Below are 27,377 nucleotides of genomic sequence, written 5' to 3'. Positions count from 1 at the left end.
ATTACAAATCAACTGAAATACTGCAAACCTTTTATTATTTTAATATTGCTGATCATGGCTTACAGTTTAAGAAAACTCAAATATCCTATCTAAAAAAATTAGAATATTCTGGGAATTTTATGCCGCGTTCCATTTGTCCTCGGAAGTGGGGATTTCCCAGTTCTCAGTCGGAATTTTCAACTGGAACGCCCCTCGAAGTGGGATTTCCCACTGGGAAAGTGGGAGAGTCTTCACCACCCCCGAGTTCACATTCCAAGATGGCTGCCCCGGTTGTAAACAGTAGAAGAGAGCTCTGTAAAAATTCGTAGCACTTCATTCTAGTTTTGGTCACACTAAATCAGTCGTATTCAAGTATTGTTCGGCATATATATGCTACTATAGTGTAATTTACATTTTTCATGTGGTATATGCGAACTACAAACTTGTTTACCTACTTTGTAACTGGAACGCTGATAACTCGGCTGTGACGTCATTCCCAGTTCCGAGTTCCGACTTCCGAGGTAAATGGAACGCAGCATTAATCTTAAACTGTAAACCATAATCAGCAATATTAAAATAAATAAAAGGCTTGCAATATTTCAGTTGATTTGTAATGAATCCAGAATGTATGACATTTTTGTTTTTTTAATTGCATTACAGAAAATAAAGAACTTTATCACAATATTCGAATTTTCTGAGACAGTCCTGTAAGGTTTCTGTAGATTTGATATATTCGTCGTCGTTTTTCAGCAATAAAGCTGTAGTGTTTCGTACAGTGAAGTGATTTCCTCTGAATACTTTATTATTTTGACGTTAAGGAGGAGGGTTTTCTGCCCAGTTGGTGGCAGGCAGTACCCGTTTTTTTTCTTTTTCTTTACTTTTCTACAAGACCGCTAGAATAATCTCCGCTATGTTGGCTCGGAGGTTTCTCTCTCATTAAAAAAAGAAAAACCTATCCTGAATACCCTCTTTGGGAAGCAGTGGACCCGTCCTGGGTTAGGACGCAGCTCAGCTCGCATGGGGCTGCTGGTTCAGTCAGAAACCTTGTTTTCAAGGAGAAGGAGTGAACTTTGGACTCGTTCATGGCTCGGGATTGCTTTTTTTATTTATTGGTGTATTTATAACGCAACACAGTTTGTCTTACTGTCCCGATGAAAACATGAAACGCAGATGATGTTCAACGTTTCTGTAGATGGAAGTTCATTTTCAAAGAACTTGGAGGACTTCGACTCTATTCGTAGTGTTCTTCTTTACAGGTCAGTATTATTATTATTATTATTATTATTATTATTATTATTATTATTATTATTATTATTATTATTATTATTATTATTATTATTATCATCATTATTATGATTATGATGCTGATGATGATGATTATTATTATTATTATTATCCTCGTTATTATTATTATCATTATTAGGATTATGATGATGATTATTATCCTCGTTATTATTATTATTATTATTATTATTATTATTATTATTATTATTATTATTATTATTATTATTATTATTATTATTATCATTATTATGATTATGATGATGATTATTATCCTCGTTATTATTATTATTATTATTATTATTATTATTATCATCATCATCATCATTATTATTATGATTATGATGCTGATGCTGATGATTATTATTATCCTCGTTATTATTATTATTATTATTATTATTGTTAATTATTATTATTCTGTAAGTCATTAAAAGACCAGTAATTCAATATTGGTCAATTGGTTGCAACTGCAACAGTTAACGATATGCATCATTTCTGTGTATCAGTTTATGGTATTTTGATGAACTGGTGGCTTTGTTGGATGATTAAAGCGCGTTATTACTCTATCATAAAGTTAAATAGCATTAGTGTTGATGGTAGATCCAGCGTACAATGTATAATTCACTTGTTTGACAGTTTCTTGGTGCATTCCTGCATGGTTCGTGTTTCCTCTTTTCTTATTTCACCTGAAAACAAAGCAAAACTTTAGGATGCATGCGAAACTCGAACCTGTCGCCTCACCTGTGGCAAGCATTTGAAATAGAGAGAATGAGAGAGAGACATAGAGGGAGACAGGGAGAGAGAGAGCGCTTCTGCGTTGTCAGGGGCAACTACTTCTTCCACCAATCAAATTGCACGCTGGTGCCACGTGATTCTCCTGAGCCGTCTCCGGTGTTTACAACATGGCGATAGGACACCGCTGCTCATCACAGTAAAACTTTTCTTTTCGCCTTTTTTAAGGCACGCTTCACAGGTGTGCGCAATAGATTATAGATAGAAAATAGAAAATAATAATAAATGTCACTCGAAAACACCCGCCAACATGCGGACAAAACTGTTTTGGAGACTCGTAGAGGCGAAGATGTCGTGGAGCCAGACAGCGACTGTGACTCCGCATCAGGGAGTTTCAGCAGCTGCGACACCGAGTAAGGAGGTTGTCTGAGTCCGTGATGACAACCAAACAAACGCTTTTAGCAGGAATGTGGTGGTTATTTATTCATACCTGTAACCCAAATGACTAGACGCTCCTTTGACTTGAAATTCAAATGGCAATGTGTGCAGTTTTGTAAAGAAAAGTGCATGATTCAGATTCTAGTTTCTTGTGCTTTTTTGGTTAAAAGATTAAAAGCAAGGCAAGGCAAGTTTATTTGTATAGCACAATTCAACTCAAGTGGATTCAAAGTGCTTTACATCAAAATGAAAAGCAGCAAGACACAATTAAACAGTAAATAACAAATAAAATAATAAAAAGCACAAGTTGTTAAAAAGTAAGGGCAGTAGAGTACAGTAGGTAAGTATTTAATTTAAGAGAACGCTTCAGTAAACAGTAATGTTTTTAGGCCTGATTTAAAGGAGCTGACAGTTGGAGCAGACCTCAGGTCTACAGGAAGTTTGTTCCACCGGTGAGGAGCAGAATAACTGAACGCTGCCTCACCTTGCTTGGTTCTGGTTCTTGGGACACACAACAAACCAGATCCAGATGAACCTCAGGGGTCGTGGAGCTTCATAGGGAACTAACAGATCAACCATGTATTCTGGTCCAAGACCATTCAGGTCTTTGTAGACCAGCAGTAAGATTTTAAACTCTATTCTTTGACTCACTGGAAGCAAGTGTAGTGATTTCATGACCGGTGTAATGTGGTCCAGTTTCCTGGTGTTTTTAAGGACTCTGGCGGCAGCGTTCTGGATCAGCTGCAGCTGCATGATTGATTTCTTGTTGAGGCCTTTAAAGATGCCTTTGCAATAATCCAACCTACTGAAAATGAATGCATGAATAGGTTTTTCCATGTCTTGTTTAGACAGAAACCCCTTAATTCTAGCAATGTTTTTCAGGTGGTAATAGGCAGATTATCGATACATTTAAAGATTAAAGCAGGAATGTAGTGGTTAAAAAGATTAAACAAGATTTTGAAAAATCTAAATAAGATCTTCATATTAAACAGAAAAAATAAGTTAGTTCTGTCATGAACCACTGAACCCTAGTTATAAAATGCTCCCCACATTCACAGTAGTAAAACTTGTATTGAAGCGTGCTGTCCTGTACTGTTTCTCAGTGTTTTCAATGTTTCTCTCAGTGACTTGGAACCAGAGTGGCTCGATGACATTCAGAAGAACGGTGAGCTTTTCTACCTGGAGCTGAGCGAAAGTGAAGAAGAGGCCGCTTTGTCGCAGGCCAATCAGTGTGTATCCACGAACCACGTCCGCTTCAGCGAAAAAGAGGCAGAGATCATCACAGAAGAGAGTAAGAAGCAGCCATGCAGCTCCCAGGCAAAAGGTGTGCCGAGTCTCAAAAGACTAGTCAGGATCCTGAGGCGGAAACGCCGACCGTCCCAACACAGAGGAGGGAAGGGTGTCAGTAAAAACAGCTCAGGTTCATCTCAACCAGCATCCATTCTGAAGAATCAGCCAGGCCAAAGGCTGGGAGTGGATGTTCAGCAGCATCAGCTGAAGGAAGTGAGCGTCTACCTCAACCCGAAACGTTTAGCTGGTTCGTCAGCTCCTCTGTGTGACAGCGGAGGACTGCTGGAAGCACTTCTCGGAGTTGTGCATCGCCCTGGCCGGAGACCAGGACAAGGAGTCTCTGCAGTAGTGAGACAGGAGGAAAGACTGACCGTTCATGGATTAATACCAAATAGCCCAGCCATAAAATGTGGCCAAATCCTTATTGGTAAGACCATTAATTTAACAGTTAATGCCACTGTAGCTTGTGTTGTCAACCTAAATGAATTCATAGTATATTTGTGTAGCTTTGAGAAGTCTGGATGCTCATCAGCCATGTATTGTTACAAAGCCACATTTTGTAACAATACACGGAAAGGCAGAGGAAAGTATTGCAACACTGAGCTTTTAGTGGTTTATTAGTTTATTTTTCATGGAGTGAAACCAAAGTAGCAACTATTATGTAAAAGAAATGTGTCTTCAGTGGAAGAAAACTGGAGCACTGACTGATTTGTTGTTTTTAATGGTCTAAATTCATTAAGATTAAATGAGTCTTGATCAGAATTATTGTTTTTTAAACTAAGAAGCAGCATTGCAAGTTATTCGTCTATTTGCACCATCAAACACACAAAAGTGCTTCTTTTATTTTTCTCCATGAATTTTGTTGATCCTCAACTGAGATGCACCATGCAGACTCTTTCAAGGTGTAAGGAGAATGGCTCATTAAAAATCATTTTCATAGGTTTAGTTTCCTTTACTGTACTGTAAAATCGAAGTTCTTGTCCAGGATAGTCAGTAACTGTCTCTCAAGTTCGTACTTTGTTATTTTATACAGTGAATGAAACTGTAAGTGTCACGTGTTCCTGTCCGTGTGACAGCTTGGGGTCGGTGTAGTAGCTTTCATGCTTTCAGGAATACTCCATTTTTGCAAGCAAACAGAGGAATGCCATTTGTGCCTAACTACAAATGACGACTGGCGTCAGTAATGGGGTGCAGAAGCTTCCATGCACAGCAGCAGCATGCTCAAACAATTAGAGTGGTTAAATAGCTGGAATAGCTGCATTATAGAGATGACGTGTCTCCCTGCACGCACACAGGTAACGCTGTTTCATAGCCTTTTACTGGGTTCATAGACCTAATGTGTAAACAAAGCTGTGATTAATCTGCTATCTTATCAGAGGAAGGGATTGCCTTGTGTTTAAAATGAAGCCACTTTTCTTAGTGACTGACTGTAAGATTTTTAAAAATCCCTCGATGTGTGTGTGTGTGTTTTCTGTGCAGTCAGTTCCCTTTCTTTCTTATATGAGCATCAACAAAACAAAACAAGACCATCAGCTTCATATTAGATTCCAACAACATCCACGTAGCTAAAACTCTCTAAAATCTCGCCACCCATCTGGTTTCTATTTCTGTTTTATGAAGTTATGGTTTTATGGCAATTCTTGAAATATGTGGCAAATCTCTGTTTCTTTGGCACTACGCAGTGGTTAAAACAAGGGTGTCCAACGTCGGTCCTTGATGGCTGCTGTCCTGCATGTTTTAAATGTCTCCTCGCATCAAAACACACGATTCTAATTAATGCTCATCACCAACTTGTCGTCCAGATCTGCACAAGTCTGGTAATTACACAGTCATGTTTATCTCAAACCTGCAGGACACCAGCCCTCGAGGACCGACTTTGGACAACCCTTGGGTTAAAGAAACACCACTGTTGTTTTTTTGTGTGACCTTTTTGATCTGGATCGCTTGATAAACATCTCCTTTCTCCATGTCGTGCTCAGGTGATGTACTCGTAGCTGTGGACGATGTTGATGTGAGCTGTGAGAACATCGAGAGGGTTCTGTCCTGCATCCCGGGACCGACGCAGGTTAGTGTGGCGCTTTTGATTTAAAACAAAAACAAAACTTCAGATGGTCGTTTTCCTGAAACCCAGTCACGACTCGGTGCTCCTTTTTTCATTTCACATCCACATTTTCTGTTTTATGCAACCCTTTATCAGATTGTTTGACAGGTAACATTTATGCCTTCAGAGTCCTGGCGTGTCACAAACAGCAGACGTGAGCAGTAAATACAGACATTAGATTACTTTCGGATGCGTCGGTTTACCTCAACTGCTTAAATGTGCACGGAAAGCAGAGCGCGGTGCTGGTTAACATTAGAAAACCTACAATTACTGAGAAATGATCTTTTGATCGTTATCAAAAAAAGAAATAAAGAACACGTTCTCCGCTTCAGCTGAGCATTTTCACCAAAGTGGCGAGCATCAAAAAGAAGGAATTTGTAAATGACAGAGTGCGTGCAGAGCTGGTGGCAAACATGGCAGACAAACAGGACAGCGCCACGACTCTTTTTCAGCCACAGGAAGCTGTTGTGGGATTGGAAGCTCAGCTGATTAGAAGATGTCGTCTGAAACTGAATTACATTACAGGGAAAGAAGAGGGTACGGCTTTATGGAAAAATATACGGTTTTGTGGGCACCATGATGACTTTCAAACTGGAAAAAGAGCCATATTTCTGACCAAATTGTTTTGTGTGTGTGTTTGATGTAAGATAGTTTTCCTTCGTGCCAGACAGAACCTATTATGTGTGGAGAAACAAATATCAGTTTAAAAGTAAGTCCATGCTCTTTACCAACTCCAAATGAACGACAGTGTCTCCCTCGTGTGTGTGTGTGCATGAACGGGTGGTAAATGGCTGATATCAACAGGCAGGAATTCGAGCGAGAGCGCACTCCAGTCTGACCACATCCTTATAATTTATGATGAGAGAAAATTCTGCAGTTTGCCTGCTCAGCCTCTCCAGGCAGTGATTTCTTCAGTGAATTTGAAAGTTTTTTACTCAAATCTGACTCCTTGCCGTCAGCTCTCAGTCGCATTTTCTTAAAGCACATGCACGTCCAAAATAATCGAAAATACAGAGGCATTTAATCAATTTTAATGTGTTTAGAACTCACTTCCCAGATTAAATTATTCAATCAAACTCATCCCTGTGATAGGTTCATCACATGCTGCACTGGTGTTGCCTGGTTATCCTTTAATAATAGCGTTCCAGTCAAATTGGCTAAAATGGCCGAGAGCCCAGATGGAGGCGCCCGCTGAGGCTGGTGGCCTGTGGTCAGAGCTGACAGCCTGGAGAGTTATGGGAGTGATCTCTGAAGGAAAAGAAAAGAAAAACTACATATTCAACGGTTTCAGCAGTTTTGACCAGGTAATAGGATCTTTTACTGTTTGGCCCATATTTTCCAAATGATTTGGTCGACTCCAGATGGTCAAAGACTGAGAAGAATATAGACTTTACCTTTTTTTGGAAGGACATTAACCCACAGCTCATTTACTTCTCTGACTGCGTTAAGTCCTCGGACCTTAACAGTTCAAGCCTCTGGGCAGCGCTCTGTAGGGTATATATTTTGCGTTCGGTGTCTCTGTCCAACATCATGTCAGAGTTTGGGTGTGACCGGTGTCAGGAAAGATGTAGTGGTGAAAATGTATAATTGGATATGCAAGGACTTTGGTGGTTTGAGGTTAAGCCTTGACAGAACCTCCACAGTTCTGCAGAAAGACAGAAACGTCCGCAGTGAGCCCGCCCGACTTACGGCTAAAGTATTTTTGTTATACAATGCTCATCTTGCAGCAGTTTCACACTAAAATACTGAAACCGACACCAGTTGTGTGACACATCCTCTGTGATTTATAGTGCTTAACAGGAACAAGCCTTAAATATTTCTACTCAGGGAGCATCCAAGTCTTCTTCATTCTTCACAAAAAAATCCTGACTCAGAAAAAGCTCTACTTTTATATCTATAGTTTGTGCAAACTTATTGCATTTTAGCTTTTGTGAAAATCCTATTGAAATCCAGGAAAATCTTTGATTATCTGAAGTAAATACTGACCAACTTAGTGCAATAAGTAAACAAATTTGTGCTTGGTAGATTATTTCTTTGTTGTAACAATGCGTGATGCATATCTTTATTTCCTTTTTATTTCTGCTGAGAATTGCACATGTACAATAGCGTTCAGATGCTATTGTCGCCACCAGTGAGGCATCCTCCTCCTTCCTTTCCCTGCTGAGAATTGCACATATGCAATGGAGTACAGCGCCAGATAAACAATATGGCCGAGGCATCACTGCAACGACCGGCAGTAAAGTTAATTAAAAGCTGCATTTTTTAATAAAATTTCCATCTTTCATGTCTTTAATTTATAATTAGCGCATCATTTGAGGAGCCTTATGTAAAATTTAAAAGGAGAGAGCTAAATAAGAGCTATTTAATAACTATGAGATTCATAATCCGATTGATCGACTAATCGTTTCAATAGTCGATGACTAATCAACTATCGGAATAGTTATTAGTTGCAGTCCTATTTGTAGGAATTAATCAATAAATGAATGAAAGAGCAGCAAAGCAGCAAGGCTGAGGGTTGTGCCCATGAAAAATTTGCCAAATCTTCTCTGCCAATGCCAAACAACTTATTTTCCTGGTTGACTCTTAAATCTTCTGATACCCTCGGTTGCAGCCACTCAGGTACCAATCAGACACTTTGATAACGTAATTTACCGTAAAATCTACAGATTTGCAGTCAAGGTTTCCAGGACGATATGACCGACAGCTCTCTGCCAGACAATCTGGAACAGACCGCACGCAGCCAGTCTCCAGTCTCACAGGGCTGCCAGGAGGCCTGCCATGACCGCCCTTCACAGGCAGGCCCGTTTGTGCTGGTGTCAGCAACACGTGCACTGGAACCTGAACATGTGGGGAAACGTTATGTTCAGCGATGAGTCCAGATTCTGCCTACGACAGTTGGATCATAGGGTCAAAGTGTGGAGAAGGTGCAGAGAACGTTTTGCGGATATCTGCACCGATAGAGTAACATCTTTTGGTGGAAGCAGTGTGATGGTGTGGGGCGGGGTCGCCCTCACTGGGAAAACAAAGCTCGTCATCATTGAAGGCAATCTCAATATATAAGATAAAGGCATTGACTTGTCTTTGTTGATATAGAGAAGAGCCTAACTCTATCCTCCAAGATGACTAGACTTAACTTTATTTATATATCACTTTTAGAACAACACAGTTGACCAAAGTGCTGAACAGAAACATGGATTCAGAAAAAAAAAACATTAAAACATTGAAAACATGTGAAGCAAAAGCAGAAAAGCATGAAACAAAAATAAAACACTAAAACCAAGATCTCAAACTGAGTTACAAAGCCAAGGCGAAAAAGTATGTTTTAAGGGAGGATTTAAAAACAGGAAGTGAGTCGGTCTACCTGATGTCTAAAGGTAGCTCGTTCCACAATATTGAGCCAGCGACTGAAAAAGTTTCCTCTTAGACTTAGACCGTGTGAAGCTGAAGCAGGTCAGGCAGATACTTTGGAGTGACACCATGAAAACATTTTAAAAACAAATAAAATAATTTTAGAATCAACACGTAAACAAACTGGAGGCCAGTGAATTAATGCTAAAATTGGAGTAATACGCTCTTGTTTTCTTGCATCGATTAAAAGTTGGGCGGCAGCATTTTGAACTAACTGGAGTCGAGCAAGTTATTCTGGATAACTTCAATGCAATGCAATAATTTTTTAGCATTGTGATTAAAAACATGGATTAAAATGTCAAAGGGAAGTCTGGATAGAAAAAAGGCCCAACCTTGGCCAGTTGCCGTAGGTGAAAAAAGCTGGACTTGACCACTGAAATAATATGTGTATTAAAGGTACAGTTTTACACTTAGGCTTATTGCTGTAGGTTTCAAATGTTTGCTTAAAAAACCCGAGTCGACATGCACTTTAGAGGCATCACTAGGCCCAAATCACATGAGCTCAGTTTTATCTTGAAGTGTATGAAAATAAGACATCCATGTCTTCATTTCGTCAATACACTCTAACATATTGTTTAGCAGAGTAAGCTTTTTCATGCTTCAGTGAAATATAAAGTTGGCTGTCATCAGCATAAAAGCGGAATTAATTGCATGTTTTCAGAGAACTGATCCAAGCCAAAGCAAGTATAATGACAAAAGAAGAGGGACGAGAATAGAACCCTGAGGCACTCCGCATGTGAGAGGAGGACTCTGCAGACGGACACAAAAACTCCTCTCAGTTGGGAAGGATTTGAACTAGCTTAATTCGCCCCCCTCTACACGAATGCCCACCCATCTTTTCAGGCAAGACAGGAGGATCTGATGGTCGACTATATCAAAGAAAGCTGTTAAATCCAACTAAAACAAAACATTGCAGTGACCAGCATCTGTGGCTAAGAGAATTACATTAAAATGACACTGCTGGTCCCCACAGAGGAGGTTTTATCAGAGACTACCTCCAGAATTTGGGAAAGAAGAGGATGGAACGGCCTGTCAGCAGTTCTGACCTCAACCCCATTGAACACTTGTGGGATCAGCCTGGGCGTGTTGTTCGTGCCAGAGTGACCAACGCAACCACGTTGGCTGACTTGCGACAAATGGTGGTTGAAGAATGGGATGCCATTTCACAGCAGTGTGTGACCAGCATGAGGAGAAGGTGCCAAACTGTTGTGACTGTGTACAGTTCTTCCACAAGAACTGTACACCGAGGCTCTTGTTTGTAAAAGGGATACATTTTTAAACTGCCAATATGTGTTGTTTCTTCAAACTTCAATCATCCAACCTACCAAACACCAAACAAGAGTCAAAAGTGTGACATTGGCAGAAAAGATTTGGCAAATATTTCATGGCCACAACCCATGTACTAGGCTCTGCTGCTCATCCCATGAATGTATGTTCCTGACAAATGTGGCTCCATTTAAAAGGGAATAAACATGATTTATAACAGTATGATATTTATTGCCAAGCATAATTGTTACAAGAAAGAAATAATAAAACAAACTATTACATTTTGTGCTAAGTTTACATAAATATACAAAATCATAAACTGATTTAAGATTCTTCTGCAGAGAAGACAGATCAGCTACGGCAATGAAAACATGAACAGCATGAGAGATGAAGGAAATACTACGTGTTATCTTCTTACAGTGTTGTATTCCCAACGAAACAGTGACTATAACCTGCTTAACCAGATGTTTACCGCCCTCATCGGGGCATGAGCTTCTGGAATTGGCCTGTAAAAAAAAAAACGAGTGCATGCGATAGATGCAAGACATTTTTCTCAGATAGAAATCTTTCAATGCTGAGGCTTCAAGTAGAACATCAGGGATATGAGGTCCCCTTGAAGAAAACGTGAGGTACGCACACTATTATCCTCTGTTACAAATACCGGTTTGTGTGAAGGAAAAGGGGGTTTTATTACTACACATTAATGTATCAAGCGCTTAGACGTTAAACCTATGATTTTGTCAGCTTTAGTCCGGGAAGGATCCCTACAAAAACATTCAAAGCTCCTATAAAAGTGGGGATGATACTCTCACTGGGCATGAACCGGGAGATTCTGGTGCCGTGCTGTTGTGTCTGGCTCTGGGACGATGGCAGCCTCGTGGACTTCCTTCATTCAGGGCTCGTAACCATTTCTCCTCTGATCTGTGAATTCAACCACATGTCTTAAACCCACTACACCAACAAACGTATTTATTAACTCTGGGTTCTGATTCACTTGGATTAACATCCACAAAGTTATGGAGTCAGCTTCTCGGATACTGAACAGTCTTAGCTTTTCCCATTTCGGGAAATGTGATCTATATATATTTTTGTATTTTTTTGTGTGGGTGTGTTTGTGTTTCAAGTGTATTTGTCTGTGAACGTTCCTTTCAGCCTTCCAAAACATCTAAACTTTGGAGAAACCAAAATCCCAATCAATGGGGCAGAACTTTGCGTAGATGAAACTGAGCTTCACGAATCAAAATTCCAGTCAAGTAAATTTGATTTTGCTCTTTGCAGACTGATGCTGATGGGATCTTATTCTGCAAGGTCAACACACAGCCTTTTCTCCTAATTATAATTGGATTTTCCCAAACTGCTCTAAACCTGATGTGCATCTCACAAATTGCTGTAACGGTCTTCACTAAGATGCCATTTCTCATCCTTCTTTGCGTCTAACACACATGTGCGTTGGTCATAGCTCCTCCCAGCGCTGCGTCTGTTTCCAATCTGACTTCCTCTGAATGACAACATAAAATATAGTACCGTAGATGAAAAGTAAAACCAGAGCATGAATGACACAGGATAGGGCATCTGCTGTCTTGACACTTTTTCGTGGGTTTCTGGCTTTAATTGTCACGTGCTCTGAAACCACTCACATGTTCCATCTCATTGTTATGCAGTGGTTTGGTGTAGATGACAGTATTGCTTTCTCTCTGATGGTCACCATCCTGTTTTTCATTTATCTCCAACATGGAATGATTGAAGTTTTACTCCCTTTTGAGCGCATGGCGCAAATACACACGCATACACGTATATTTTCCCTAAAACGGACTCATGAGCGCTGTTAAAACTCCTTGCCAAGTGTAATCATGTGGTGCCACGGCAGCCTGGAGAACTCTGGGAAATCAGACTCTCAGAGGGGCTAGTAGGCACACTGATTCAACGATAAACCAGAATCACTCTCCCTTTTACATTTTCCCCTCCTTATAACTTATCCCAGTCATCTCTCCCACCTTTCTTTGCCCCTTTTCCACCTTTTCCAGGTGCAGCTCACTTTGGAGACGGTGTCCTCGGAGGACAGAGACAGACTTAGCGACTCTTCATCGGTTCAGAGGATGAAGGCTTCTCCACCGGTCAGCCAGCTGGTGCGCCTGCTGTGGGGGGAGGACACGGCTGAACTGCAAATGTCCATCGGACACATCCCTCATATCGTCATGTACCTGTCACTTAAACTGGACTCGGCGTCGCCACAGGAGGAGGTCAGTTTGTACCCAGTAGTGATCTAAGCTTTTCAAAGATTTGAACAAATTTTCACCTTCATTCTGCTGTCTAATAAAATAAACTGATAAAACTTGTGAGTCAGGACAGTTTTATTATAACTCTATGTATTATAACTAGTTTATGAGACCACAGATCAAGAGTAAAGCCACTGGCCGACAATGAGAGTACTCTGAATGTTTATTATGGCGTCATGCTGTTGGAATAATACTGTACAGATGTTTATGTCATGTAATAGCCTTATAATTGAAAAGTGCCGCAATCTGAATTCTGGTGCCCATCTTTAACAAGCCTGTAACACAAAACCGTGTTTGTTGTGATAAAAATCAATGATCGTTAACCAGTCAGTGATAATCAGGCTGCAGACTCCACATGTCTTTATTTTATTTCCTGGCCATGGGAAAGCTCTGTCCTTAAATCATGGATGTTTTGAAAGGCTGATTTTCAGGCCCAAGAGCTGCAGTTAAAAGTAGAGTAAAACTCTAGACTTCCTTAAAGGAGTCCTGGAGGTCCTCCAATGGAAACATGCGGTAATTAGAAAAAATAAACCTTTAAGTGTAGAAAATACTTAAAAGATCAATATTTGAGAGTGGAAAAAATAAAATGCTGATTGTTTAAGATCTTTATTACAATAACAGAACAAAGAGGAAATTAAAGTTGTTGCTAAAACCCTAACCTAACTGTCAGAAACACAAGACACTCCTTACTTGTATCAACACCTTTAGAGTCAATTTTAAACACAGAATAGACCACTTTAATAGACTAATTTAGTGATTTTAATCTGATCAGTTGCATCCTGATAATTGGTTGTTTGGATTGACTGAACTGATGCAGGATATGTCAGTGTTATGAGTGGAAAGGAGACCTTCTCTGATCGTAGTCAGATGCTTCAGGAAGCTACTGCTCTGGATGAAGTCCAGCATCTGCAGCTGCTACCAAGATGGGATTAAAAAAAGAAAAAGAAAAAAGGCCAGAGAACTGAGAATTTGAAACCAATTTTAGCTTCTTTCAATAAACATCCTTCATTTTAAGGGTTGTGACCTCAGTTCTGCTGCGTCTTAACTCACAAGTGGCCCTTTTTAAATGAGGTTTAGCACCAGTGAGTAATTTCACTGTTCACTCTATAAAAAAATCACGTTTCCTTTTTTAAATGAGAGTCATTTGCTCGACAACAGTCTTGAATTCCACAAAGTAGGGCACCGCTCGCACGTGGTGGAGCTTTACTGTGAAAGCCGACTGCATCCATTCACTGACCAACACCTCTGACACTGTTTTTGTGGGCCGCTAATTTCAGGTTCACGGTTGTTCTTGTCTGCGAGTTCGTGCAGCAGAGGGCAGATCATGGTTCGTCTGGAGCCACATCAGCCGCTGGTTTATTTTCTAAAATGTGCAGGAACTCTCTAAGCTCTGACCTTGATTTTTCTTCTTTTTTTTTAAGTCCTTTGATTGCAGGGTGGTAGAAATCAGAGAGAAGGAGCTGTAGTATTTTTGACTCTCAGTGCTGGGATGATTCGTTAATGTGAGCTTTCTTTCTGGTTGGTTGTTTCTGTGCCAGTTTGGTTGAAACAGAAAAGAAACAGCGTTTGCTTCATTCTCACACTCCAGGAGCCTCCCTGTATATGGTTTTGGCCTCAAGGTGAATGTGTTTTGTTTGAGTCTTTGTTTTGGTTGCCAAGGCTTTAAGCGGGCAGCTCGTTCAAGGTCTTTAAATCCCATCACCCCTGGCTACGTCTGCTGATCCCCCCGAGTGGCTCAGCATGCTGGCACCAATACTAATATCACAAACAATGAGCTGGATCGGCCCAAACTATTGTATTTTGCCTTCAACATATAATGCTGTTTTCCACAGCGCAGATGAGTTTGTCTGTGGTTCAGCTGAATTCCTGTGTTTCCTGAATCTGCTGGAAAACTTAAATAGTTTCCATCATTCACCCTAAAAGTGACGTTTGCTTCATTCCAAAGTAAATCATTGGTTAGATGGAAAAAAGTTCAACCAAACTTACATTTTTGAGGTGGCAGCATAAACATCCGCTCACTTTTTGACATTCGCTCGTCTTTTCTGTCCATAAATTATAGGTGACAGAAAGCTTTGGTGACTAGAGCATCCAAAAGCAGATTTTTCACATTTTTACGTATTTTTTGTCTGTTGTTAGACTAACCAGAGATGTTTCTCAAAGCCACATGTGTAATTGTGATGACACAGAGGAACATATGCAACCAGAAACTACAAACTGCTATGTGTGTGTGTGTCTTCAGGACGAGATCTTGTACCAGTACCCCGTGTCCGAAGCATCCAGCCAGCTGAAAGGAGTCAGGGGCATCTTCCTCACTCTGTCTGACATGCTGGAGAATGTCACAGGAGGGCAGATCATCAGGTTGGGAAAGTTAAATTGACACATTAAACAGCTCAGAACAACAGATACTCTGGAGAAATGATGGTATCTCGTGGTCAATTGTAAGATTTTAACAGTTAATTTGTACTCACGTTAACACCCCCCTCAATCTCATCTTTTCAGTATATATCTGACTTTGCTACTTCTTCTCTAATTGTCCTGTTCCCTCTTCCAGCTCTTCTCTGCTGCTTGGGAATCATCTGGTTCATGTTGGCTACTGGAAGGACAGCAATAACCTGTTGGTCATTGGTCTTCCTGCTGAGAGGTGGAGCGAAGCAGCACCACACACACTGAGCCCACACCAGGGGTGGAAATTAGCCAACGCTGCAAAGTGTAGATTATTATGTGCGGTGGGGGACCAGCTCAAACTACCAGCCACTGTGGCCGCTGCATAAAAGTATAAATAGTTAATAGTAAAATGCTGTTTTTTTTAACATCCCGCAACAGAGATCGAGACATTTTACATGAGACAGAACAGGTCAGCACCAAGTTACCATGGCAACGCAGTGATGCACCAGAAATTCTTTAGTGCCATGAACTTAAAGAAAATGAGCCTTCAGTTTTTTTCCATCTCTTTGTATAAAAGTAATAATGTGTTAAAAGATTTATCAAGTCAGAGTTAGACTCAGGAAGAGACTTAAAAAAAAAAAGAGTATTTTTTTTTTTTCGTTTTGTATTTAATGAAAAATGTGTAAAGTATCTGTTAGTGACCACTCTTGAAACGTAGGACAAAAAAAGCAAACAAAAAAAACACTGGCAGGTGGACAAAAAACGCAGTCCACCCAGTTTTATTTTGAGGCTGCAAAATACCCTGACCTGTAAGGAAAAGGAAGGTTTGGGAGAATTTAAGATTCATCAGTATTTCCTCAAATAAAGCAGTTATTTGAAGAAATACAGCAGTCTGGAAAAAAAAAACGATCTGAGAGGATCATCAACTTCTTTGTAATGTATCTTTAACATGTGCTGCTCTTCGTCCTTTTGTTCACTTGAATGCCTCTTTAAGGCGAATGCCTTCGTAAACGGTCCTTGAGATGACTCATTTCAGCCCTCTTTCACTTTCAGCACTCATGTCAACAGAGTCAGTCACCATCTTCTCCCCTGAGAAATCTCATTCATGCTTGAAAGTCATGGACCTGCAACTAGAAAAAAGAATAGCTCATCAAATGTTTCCAGTCATAATATTTGATAAGCAGTTATTCAGCTGAAGTTGAAACTCAGCCAGGCTGGTGGTTGACTTTTTCCGTCTCCTTCCAGGGTTCCTCTGCTCTCCCTGCAGACGGTGGTGGGAGACGTTGTGCGGACATTAAAAGTGATGTACGGCTCCTTAGACAGGTCGGTCACTCTTGGCTTTCCTTCGGTTCTGCTGAAAGCTGCATGAAACTTGATCTTTCTGGTTGTCATATTTTTTTTACGCACAATGCAAAATATGTTCTTTCACTAAAGCAAAACATGATTCATTGTTGGTTTCAAAGTTGGTTTTCAAAGTCAACATTGTCAGTCTGTCTCAACCTTAATTTACTTAATTTACTTGTTTCTTTAGTTTCGGGATGTGATCATTCTGCTATGGATCTATAATTTACCACATCATGACACTCGTCTGACGGCTTTGAATGTGCTCTCTGCAGAGCGTTTTGTAAGGTGGACCACTCTCCCCGGCTGGATCATTTCTTCTGCCTGTTTTTCCAGCAGCTCATCCAGCCTTCACGTCTAAGGGAAGGCTCCTCAACCAGCTCGCCAGATGTGTCAGGGACGCTTTTCCTTGATGGACTGCCGGCGGTACAGTGGCTCACCCTGCCTGCAGACATCAAGGTGCATTTCTGTCAAATGACATGGAGCATTAGTAGATAAAATACAGCTGCTGGGCTGTAAATGCAGCTGTTGCTGTGGTCTAATCAAAAGTGCAGCTGTGGCGCCACCTTGTGTTCAGTTATTTAAATGACCGAAAATCATTTTTAGCAAAAAAACTACTCGAGAACAGAAAAAAAAACACGGATTGAATATTAAACATGTTATATCTCAATGTTGTCACAATCTTTTTATTTTTTAATCAACAGATGGAGGTAGACAATGTTCTTTCTGACTTTGAGTCTTCAGATTTTGGAGAAATGGTGAGAAATAATTTGTCATTCTTGTCAAATTTATGCATCTTACATCTCTGAGTTTGTTGAACTATAATTATGAACTTATAACCTTTTACTTGTCTTAAGTGATGCTGAAGTGGGTTAAACTTGTGTTACTGTCCTTAATCTTGGTCTGTGAAAGGTTGATTGAGGGGCGACATGTTCTCTGTTTTAGTTTCTGGTGTGTGTGTGTGTGTGTGTGTGTGTGTGTGTGTGTGTGTGTGTGTGTGTGTGTGTGTGTGTGTGTGTGTGTGTGTGTGTGTGTGTGTGTGTGTGTGTGTGTGTGTGTGTGTGTGTGTGTGTGTGTGTGTGTGTGTGTGTGTGTGTGTGTGTGTGTGTGTGTGTGTGTGTGTGTGTGTGTGTGTGTGTGTGTGTGTGTGTGTGTATTTTTAATGAGGCATTAACAGGATCTGATTCCTCTGGTGGAGATGCAATTATACTGGTTTTAAATGAATTATTGATGATGACAAGAGCAAATATGTGGCATGCACCTTTTGTATCCATCTGTAAATAAAGTACTCTATTGATATGTGATTGAACACCAACAGTAAAAACCCTCCTCCTTCCTCTGAGGTTGTCTTCTTCCATCATCATTTATCTTTTATTGTGTTTTATTCTTACATTTGTATTTTTATTTTTCTGTTATCAGTCTGAGGACTTTTTTGGCCTGAGGCGTCTCTATGTCATTCTTGGTTCCTGTTTGTTCTACAAGGTAAGTGTCACAAAAACACACACATGCTTCAGCAGCAGCTGTGTTGATAAATTTATAAAATCCCCTGATGTTTCCCTGCCGTTTATAGTCATCTATAAATGTCACAGCCAAGTCTGATCTCTGTGGGAACATATGAACTAAGAGGAAAGGGGAGAAGAGAGGTCTCTGCTGTTCACCCTCTTTACATTCACTCTGCTTCCACCCCTCAGGCCTACTTGATCGCCAACCACCTGCCGAAGGAGGATCTGCTGGACGTGTGTCTGTACTGCCAGCACTACTGCCTGCTGCCTCTGGCGTCAGAGCAGCGAGTGGGTCAGCTGGTCATCTGGAGAGAGGTGTTTCCTCAGCAGAGAGTCAGCGGAGGCATCGGCTCGGCCCCGGGTTACAGACAGCCTCAAGGAAGACACTTCCTGCTCATAGTGGGGCTGGTAAGGAGCTGAATCAGTGACTCAGGACTGTCTTCTCATTTCTGTTGTTCCTCTTTGGAAACAGCCTCAGATCCTATCATGAGCGTGAAATCTGTAGAAATGTGCTATTCGTAGGAATGGGTGATATTTTACCGTTCACGATAAACCGTCAAAAAAATTCCTACCGATAAGAATTTGTCATCTCGCGGTAAAAACAATAAATTCCCGTTGATGAAGTTTTTGTGTAAAGCTGATTTATGGTTCTGTGTTAAATCCATGCACAACGTACGTGAAGGAAGGAAGGAAGGAAGGAAGGAAGGAAGGAAGGAAGGAAGGAAGGAAGGAAGGAAGGAAGGAAGGAAGGAAGGAAGGAAGGAAGGAAGGAAGGAAGGAAGGAAGGAAGGAAGGAAGGAAGGAAGGAAGGAAGGAAGGGAAGAAGGAAGGAGAGAGCAGGAGGAAAGAAGGAAGGAAAGGAGAAAAGAAGGAAGGAAGGAAAGGGGAGAAGGAAAGGAGAAAACAAGTAAAGGAGGAAGGAAGGGAGAAAAGAGGAAGGGAAGGGAGGGAAGGAAGGAAGGAAGGAAGGAAGGAAGGAAGGAAGGAAGGAAGGAAGGAAGGAAGGAAGGAAGGAAGGAAGGAAGGAAGGAAGGAAGGAAGGAAGGAAGGAAGGAAAAAGGAAGGGAAGAAGGAAGGAGAGAGCAGGAGGAAAGAAGGAAGGAAATTAGCCTGAAAGAAAGAAAGAAAGAAAGAAAGAAAGAAAGAAAGAAAGAAAGAAAGAAAGAAAGAAAGAAAGAAAGAAAGAAAGAAAGAAAGAAAGAAAGAAAGAAAGAAAGAAAGAAAGAAAGAAAGAAGGATAAATTCCCGTCGTTGACGTTTTTGTGTAACAAACATGGCGGATCTGAGAGCGAGATAGATTTATAGTTGAAAAGGTGGAGTTGAATTGGTATTTTTTTTATCGTAATTTTTATCGTTATCGGGATAAATGCCAGAAATTATCGTGATACATTTTTTTGTCCATACCGCCCATCCCTAGCTATTCGTGGTAAATTCACAGTGTCACAACTGTGTTTTTTTATGTGTTCCTTCATGTAAACAACAGAAACATCCATCAGGCTCAGTCTTCCTTCTTTGTATCTTATAATCTATCAGTTTCTCTGCTTTCATACCGATGTGACACATACTTCCACTCTGTACGCTGTAGTTCTAATCATCCACCTGCATATCATCTTTTAGCATTCATTCACTGCACTGCTTTCTCGTGATTGAGGTTTGATAATGCATTTCTTTCTGTCTTTTTCCACCTCAGAGGCACTTCATGCAGTGTGTCCTGCTGGAAGCAGGCGGTTGTGCTTCACCAGCTTTGGGCTCTCCTGGACCTGATTGTGTCTATGTAGATCAGGTGGGTTTTGTTAAGGTCTGTTTTTAAATTACAGGCATTATGTGTCCATATTTCTGTTTTATTTGTCCTCTAGTTTCGTTATTTGCAGCAAGAGAACCAAGTCACTGGATCCTGATGGTATTAAACTAAATCTCTGTTCTGCGTTGGCCGCAGGTGAAAGCCACCTTGCTGCAGCTGGAGGTGTTGGAGGCAGGAATTGAGGAGCGCCTGAATGCTCCACCTGCCCCCTGCCTGTCGTGCGCGGACTGGTTCCTTCCTGCTGCCACGGCCCGCGACCGGCTTGACAGCCTGACCGCCTCATCTCCAGTCTTGAGTAAAATTGCCGGAGCCATAAAAGGCTCCTCTTCTCGGTCCAGAGGCCGCAGCCTTTTCAGCGAGAAGACCCGCAGGTCCAGTCCACAGAGGAGCTTGTCAGACAGCGGGAGTGAGGGTCAGATGGATGCCGGGTCGGGGTCGGGGTCTTCCATGGCTCCAGGCCACAGCCCACATTCCACCCCGGACTCAGCGAGGAAGCTGGGGGGGCGACGGGACTCGCTGGGGTCTGGAGGGTCTGATGGCAGTGGAGGCAGTGGAGGCCTCTTCAAGGTACCAATGTTGTTATCAGTTTCACTTCAACAATGACAACTATGTTTTACTTTATGAACATCATGAAACCAGCTCACAAGCTGCAGTGGGTTTCATGGCCGAGGAGACTAAGAGACTCGAGAAAGTCACGACAAGAGAAAATGACCAAATAAGAGGGAATCCTGGAAAGCTTTGTAAAAGTAACTTAAGGTCCTTGATTATAAGCGAGCTAAAAGAAAAAAGAAAAAGTTGCTTTAATAGCAGACTTAATTGGGCCTTGCTTGTAGTGCTTTTATTTAGAAGGTGTTGTTCTCTTCAGATACCCAGAATGAAGCACCCAAACCCTTTCTACCTGGGCACTCTGAAGAAGACCCTGACTGAGAGAGAGTCGGAGGAGATGTATAACACCATCAAGTAAGTCATATTCTTTTTTTTTTATTCAAATCAATCTTTATTTGTATAGCGCTTTTCATACAGATAAAAAAATGCAACACAAAGTATATGTGCAGAAGGTCTTCTAAGTAAGTAATATTCAATATTCACTCATTTATTTATAGTGGTTAAATTATGTTGGCTTAAAGGGTTTCTTTCTTTTTTCCTGTCACACAATTGCTGTAAACACTTCTGCGTCTGTGCCAGACTAACCTCAGGTGCGGAGAACACCTTGTTCCACTACGTGCTGATGGAAACGGTGCAGGGGATCTTCATCGCTCCCACTCACAGAGAAGTGGCTCAGCTCAGCGGCTCCATCCATCCTCAGCTCATACGCAACTTCCACCACTGCTGCCTCTCCATACGGGCCGTGTTCCAGCAGAGTCTGCCAGCCAGGGTGAGACACGCTCCCCCCTTTTAAAGGAAGAAAGTCGCATCATTGTCCACACAGTCCAATATTTGGATGTATATCTTTTTTGTTCTTATTGATGTTAAGCTGTTAAGCTGTGAAAACTTGACATTTAAAATGCAGTTTTAGCTACATGTCTTAAAGTTTTGCACAAACTACTGCTTTGACATGTATCTAATCCATTAATTTGCATATCTTCTTATTGCTCCATATGTACAAATATGTGCATGCATCTTAATAAGATGGGCCTGACATCTAAATATGATGAGTGGCGCAGTGATGTAACTGAAGATTGTTTTTTGTCTGTGATGGTCGGAGCAAAATTTAAAACTAATTTGTTCTTATATTGAGATCAAAAACAGTATCACGAGAGGACGGATCTTTACCATCTTCTGGGAGTAAATAACGTGATTGTCTGAGATTTATTTGTCTCTTTCTTCCAGGGCCGGCGTGCAGCAGACAGGCCTCAGCGCGCTGGTTTGGGTCCGATCAAGGAGCACGGGGTTCTGTTTCAGTGTAAACCCGAGAACTGGACGGACCAGAAAAAAGCTGCCCCCACGATGACTTACTGGGTTATAGGGTACGTCTGTATCCACTTTGATGGAAATGATCAGCAGCTTAAAATGTTTCAAATTAGTCTGGTGGCTGCTGATAAACTAGCGGGTGGCCGAGGTGGAGGCTCAGGAAATGAGACGTCTGCTAATATTTAGTTCTGCACCAGTAGAAGCACACGTGGCCGCAGAAACTCCCCAACTGTCTAATCTTTGTGCTATAACAACATAAGCAGGGTATTACCACTAGGTAAGCTCGAGTGGCTCTTAAGAAAAGCACGAGCAGTTAATTTTTCACTGAAGTTTTCTTGTTTATGATGGGAATTAATGGGAAACACTGTCAAATGTCTAGTCTCGGTCACAGAGAAAGTTTGTTTTTTCCATAAAGGTGAGAATCCAGCTATATTTGAAGTCCTTTTTACAATAAAAAGCATCATCTTTAATTTACCTCTCCGTTCTTTTTCAGGCGGATGTTGCTGGAGCCCGTTCCCCAGGAGTTCTACGTGTGCTTCCACGACTCGGTGCCAGAGGTTCCTGTTGAGATGGCCTTCAGACTCTCCTTTGGCTTGTCTGTGTGACGCATGATCACCACACCAGTGGTGTGGACGGGCATGAAAATCTCTTGAACATTGAAGCATCAGTCCCATTCTCAGGAAAACAAAACATAGGTCCTTTAGAAGCATTCTGAGTGCAAATGTAGGGATTTAGAGCGCCGCGGCTTCTATGAGACGCTCTATGGTATCATTTTGAACCTCTTATGTACACAGGCCTTCATTTTCCAGATGATTTTTCTGCAGATACCAGCGGAGCGTGACTGAGGTTTTCAGCAAACGATAAGTAAATGGCAGGCCAGCTGCTTATCTCAGCTTCAAGCCTGCCTTGTTTCTCACCACAAGCGTATGCAAGACTCTTCGGTACTGTATGTGAGAAAATACCTCCGTTCCAGTGGGACCAGCTGCTCCAACAGCCTGCTGCCTTGATGCTTAGGATTCCAAACTGGACAAACACAATGATGCTGTTCTGTCATCGTCTATGCTGACACAGAAAATAATACTATCCTGATATGTTCACACTTTGTATGGAGTAAAGCAAAATCATTAACTGTTCATTTAAATTTTGTACAGTTTTGTATGAAAAAAAACCCCTCATTTTGCATAAATGAACAATGTATGACATGAAAATGTAATAGTTTCTCTTTCAATACAAGTTTACTAGATATTGTCTTTTACACAGGAAAATTGTGGAAAAATTATAAATTGTTTACAATAAAGTGGCAATATTTCATTTTATTACATTGTAGTTTCTACTTTGTGTGATGTGAGCAGTGAGTGGCTCTGGAAGTGAAAAATATTGAGAATTATCTGCCTGACAGCTTCCTTTATGCACTATACAATTGGATTGATTAATAAGCAATGCTGCAAATTAATAGCAATAAATAAAAACACATGGACCTGGCACATCTATAAATGAAGGTCTGCTGATGAAGATTCACTGCAACTTCATTCCTCAAATGATTCGGTATAAAACAGAAGATGTACAAATCATATCTGCATGGCCACCAGTGTCTATACTACACATTTATTCAGTTTTCATGATCACACATATGTGCAGTATAAACGGAGTTGGGCCAGAGCCCGTCTTGATCTTTACAGATATGTTCTCTCTGGCGTTCAAGCTGTGCTCTGCACCAGCAGCAGGTTTATCTTGTAACACTCGAGGCTGCAGAGAGGAACCCCAGTCTTCGAACAAGAGTACTTCTTAAGGTTGGTGCACCCGCTCACCCCGCAGTTCAGAGAGGGTGGAGGGGGAGGAAGAGGAGGTGCGGGGGCTGGAGCCGGGACCCCTGAGGGGAATGAGATGGCGATTCCCAGAGCTGAATCGCTGTAGCGGACCATGGGGCACTGGTTCAGCTTGGTCTTCCTCTCTTTCAGGCTTTTGATTTTGGCCTTGCTGGTCTTTGTTAGTCTCTCTATTGTCTGGTTCTTGTTCTCTTCAGCCTTCTTGGCCGCCTGCAGTCGCCTCTTCCGGGCTCGCTCCTCCCGCTTCTGCATCATCTCTGCGGTCATCTCTTTCTCCTTGTAGCCCATAGGCAGCTCCAGCAGAGGCTGACTCTGCTGCTTGTGTAGCAGGGCTTTCTGAAGAAGAAGAAACATGTGTTTAAGGCGACGTAAAGCAACTTTTGACCTCAGGACTATTCAAGTTTCAAGCCTTCTTTGACATGTTCTCAATATATAAAAGAACTAACTTTCTTGTAAATGAGAAATCATGTAGGAAATACTTAATATATGAATGTTTCAAAATCTTGCATTCATTTGACTTTCTTTGATTCATTTATTCCCTTTAAAGCACTAAGGAGTAAAGGAATGTCCATCTTTGCAGCCTGTAGTGTCTCGTCCTCACCTGTCTAGCAGTGAGCAGGGACTCGTCGACCTCCTTCTTGAGTTCTCCGTTGTCGTCAAGCTCGCCCTTCTCCAGAGCGTCCAGCCACCTCTCCTCTTCGTCCACAGGTACACCCAGCATGGAGTCTGAGTCCATGTCTGGCAGAGGGGATGTCGCTAGGTTGCTGTCTTCATCTGACAATACACACAAAAAAGGCAATATTCTTACCTTACAGCGGGAAATGAAATTTATTTAGCATTTTCCAGATGCTGACTCGGTTTAAAAGGTCCTCTAATTGTATTTATGTATTTTATTATCTGAAACTGGCATTTTGAGATTAATTTAAAGCTTTTAAAACTTTGCTTTGAATCCATAATGTGCAACTAAACAGTTAATCTGAACCGGGATCGGATGAGGCAGCACTTAATGATAACCAGAATAGTAAATTTGTTAGATTTTCAACAAATTAGTTGACTACTTGTAACTATTTTAATTTGTGTTATACATTTGTAAATGCAATGTTGTTGCTCCCACTTTTTTTTCCTAAATTAATTACATATATTATTGGCAGGTCATTAAAGGTCACAATTTTATTTTCTATATATTTCAATTTGTTTAAAAGGCTGAAAACGTTTTAGTGATTGATAAATGTATTAAAAACTTTCTCTGAGAATAAGAACACTAGTCCCTCTACCAGCTGTAATTGTAATGGTACCAACCCAGCCACGCTCGATACTGCTCCAGAGGAACAGAGGGCTCATCGTCGTCGTCATCATCATCCTCATCGTCATCGTCATCATTATCTACATCTTTATCAATGATCATCAATGGTGAGGGAGGACGGGCCACACCGGGATGGACGGTGAAGGTGGGAACACTGGAACACATAAGACTCTCATAACATGAGCGTTGTTTTTTGATCCATGAAAACTGATAGTGGAATATTTCCCACACAGCTCACCTCTTGGTGCCCAGTGTCTGCCCTCCCAGTTTGATCTTGAGCCGCAGCTGTGGTGGGGGCCGAGGGACTGGGACGGGCTCGGGCTCCGGGGCCTCGGCAAAGCCGTGGTGTTTCTTCTTGTGCTTCTTGTGTTTTTTATGTTTCCGTTTGTGAATGCTGTGCAGGCTGGAGCTGCCTTCACCTGCAGACGATGAGATGGAAGCACAGATGAATACAAAACAAAGATTGTATTATTTACTAAGCCGTGCTTGCTGTTCGATCAAAGAACAAACAGAGATGCATCACAGTAGAACAAAAACATTTAAATTAAGCAATAACAAAATATGTCCACTCCAACTGCACTTATTCATGACATTTTTGTTTTCTCCACCTACATACAGCAGTTAACAACCCCATAGATCTTTAAGACAAATAAAAAAAGTATTCCTAACCAAGATATCATATTCTCCAAACACTGCACATCTGTGTGAAATCATAGCAAATCAAGAGACATTCATATTTTTCACCACCCCAAAATAATAGGGTTCATGCGTTTGAGACCTTCAGTGATACTTTCATCGAACCAAAACTACATGTCTGTTACAGCCTCTATGAAAGTCTGGACTGCAGGTACGAGACATTAATACTTGGAGTGTTGTACTGCAGAGCCACACTACCATAACATTTGCTGATTTTAGATTTACTAAAATAAGTACAGGCTTCCCTGAAAAAGAAGACATCTAGATGTCCAGTTACTCCAGAGTGGGTGGGCAATCCTGGTCCTCGAGGGCCGGTGTCCTGCATGTTTCCCTGCTTTAACACAGCTGATTCTAATTACCGTAATCATCGTCATCAGCTTGTCATCAAGCTCTGTACAATTCTGTTAATGACAGTCACTTGTATCATGATGCAATGAAGCAGGGAAACATCTAAAACACAGGTGTCAAACTGAATCCCAGAAGGGCCGGTGTCCTGCATGTTTTAGATGTTTCACTGCTTTAACACACCTGATTCTAATTAATCATCGTCACCACCAGTTTGTCATCAAAGTCTGGATAGTTCCGTTGATGACACAGCTCCTTGTATCATGGTGCAATTAAACAGGGACACCGGCCCTCGAGGACCAGGATTGTCCACCCCTGCCGGTCCAGAATATACCTGATCAATCAGCATCATTGCCAAGTACATCGATATGTCCTCAAACCATCACATACACTGGTTTTACAACTAGGTCCATGATCAAAATCCACGATTTCTAAAAGGAAATTCTGATTCACTAGATAAACGATGAGTTTTCTTCCTCATCTTCTATCTGAAATGAGCTCAAATCAACAGAAGGCAGATGTCATTTTACCGGCTGCAAGCAACTGTAACACAGAATAACAACTTCAGCGGCTCCAATCTTATGATAAAACAGGGCAAGTTCACTTTAATAGCACAACTTATACACAAAGGCAAGTCAAAGTGCTTCACAAACCCATTAAGATTAGGAACAAGAGAAAAAGAACCATGTTTACTCACCGGAAAAAAACCTGGGATGAATCATGTCTTTTCTTTTCCCCATTGAAACGACTTAACAGCCAATATGCAACTCTACATGTCAACACAAACCTCTGAGTCCACTATAAAACCAACGTAATGGCTCTGAAACTGGCCCTGCCAAGAGACAAACATCAAGTCAGGGTTCAAACTGATAGAAAATTCAAAAGAAAGCACAAGAATATTAATCAAAATCTTAAAAACCATCTAAGAAATTGCAAGAATTTGCATTTTGGACAGATTAATTCCAAGTAGAGATTCAAACTGCAAAAACAAGAAATGGGAGCAAGAGACCACGCGTTTTGAGCATGCAATGTGTTGTAAAAACAACCATTTAACTGACAATGGCATCAAATTCTTGCAATTTCTTAACTGGTCTTGAGGTTTTGATCAGGAGTGTGTTATGTTTTGAAATGTTTCCAAATTGCTACAAAACAAAAATTAAACCTGAAAATAGATGATTCACTGAAGGTACAGAAATTACATTTTCGTCAGAGATCCAAAGTATTAACGGAAGCTTCAAAACTAAAGTATTTTTAGATAAACAACAACTCGGTCGTTGAATTTAAACACAACATGCTCGGCTAACAACACGGAAGTTTACTTCTTCGTCGTTTTCCGGTTATAATTTACAGCCCGCAGCGATAGCGGCGGAACGCTGCTGCCCCCTGGTGGTCAGTGGCTACCGCGCATGACTAACAGCGTCTCTTATTATTAAGCTTTAAACAGCCATTTGAACTCGACCACCGAAGGATAGGATATCTATAATAGATCCATGGAT

The 27,377-nt window shown here is 41.1% G+C and overlaps 2 protein-coding genes across 4 annotated transcripts; one reads left to right on the top strand and one right to left on the bottom strand.

Moving 5' to 3' along the window:
* Positions 1–951: 951 nt before the first annotated feature.
* Positions 952–22,609, top strand: intu (inturned planar cell polarity protein). 2 transcript variants are annotated; one of them, XM_061710834.1, is made up of 17 exons: positions 952–1,235; positions 3,555–4,147; positions 5,700–5,785; positions 12,520–12,735; positions 15,011–15,129; positions 15,323–15,412; positions 16,402–16,479; positions 16,773–16,956; positions 17,202–17,255; positions 17,917–17,979; positions 18,189–18,407; positions 19,690–19,782; positions 19,936–20,367; positions 20,666–20,760; positions 20,986–21,175; positions 21,631–21,767; positions 22,205–22,609. In XM_061710834.1, exons 1-17 carry the CDS (start codon positions 1,150–1,152, stop codon positions 22,314–22,316), a joined length of 2,847 nt encoding a protein of 948 aa, XP_061566818.1. In that variant the 5' UTR covers positions 952–1,149; the 3' UTR covers positions 22,317–22,609. The 2 variants fall into 2 exon arrangements, with proteins under 2 accessions (XP_061566818.1, XP_061566817.1); XM_061710833.1 differs by lacking the exon at positions 952–1,235 and adding an exon at positions 2,157–2,405.
* A 363-nt stretch (positions 22,610–22,972) lies between these two features.
* ino80b (INO80 complex subunit B) lies at positions 22,973–27,347 on the bottom strand. Of its 2 annotated transcripts, none has more exons than XM_061710835.1 (6): positions 27,044–27,347; positions 26,579–26,713; positions 25,079–25,259; positions 24,837–24,994; positions 24,139–24,311; positions 22,973–23,873 (listed from the first exon to the last, which is right to left on the bottom strand). In XM_061710835.1, the coding sequence occupies exons 2-6, from the start codon at positions 26,619–26,621 to the stop codon at positions 23,409–23,411; spliced, it is 1,020 nt and encodes a 339-aa protein (XP_061566819.1). In that variant the 5' UTR covers positions 26,622–26,713; positions 27,044–27,347; the 3' UTR covers positions 22,973–23,408. The 2 variants fall into 2 exon arrangements, with proteins under 2 accessions (XP_061566819.1, XP_061566820.1); XM_061710836.1 differs by having other exon boundaries at positions 27,081–27,347.
* Between the last annotated feature and the right edge of the window lie 30 nt (positions 27,348–27,377).

The sequence above is a fragment of the Cololabis saira genome, chromosome 20, assembly GCF_033807715.1.
Source record: "Cololabis saira isolate AMF1-May2022 chromosome 20, fColSai1.1, whole genome shotgun sequence".
In the NCBI taxonomy this organism is placed as follows: domain Eukaryota; kingdom Metazoa; phylum Chordata; class Actinopteri; order Beloniformes; family Belonidae; genus Cololabis; species Cololabis saira.
Note: the sequence above shows the minus strand (reverse complement) of the source record. Positions and strands in the feature narration are given on the sequence as shown.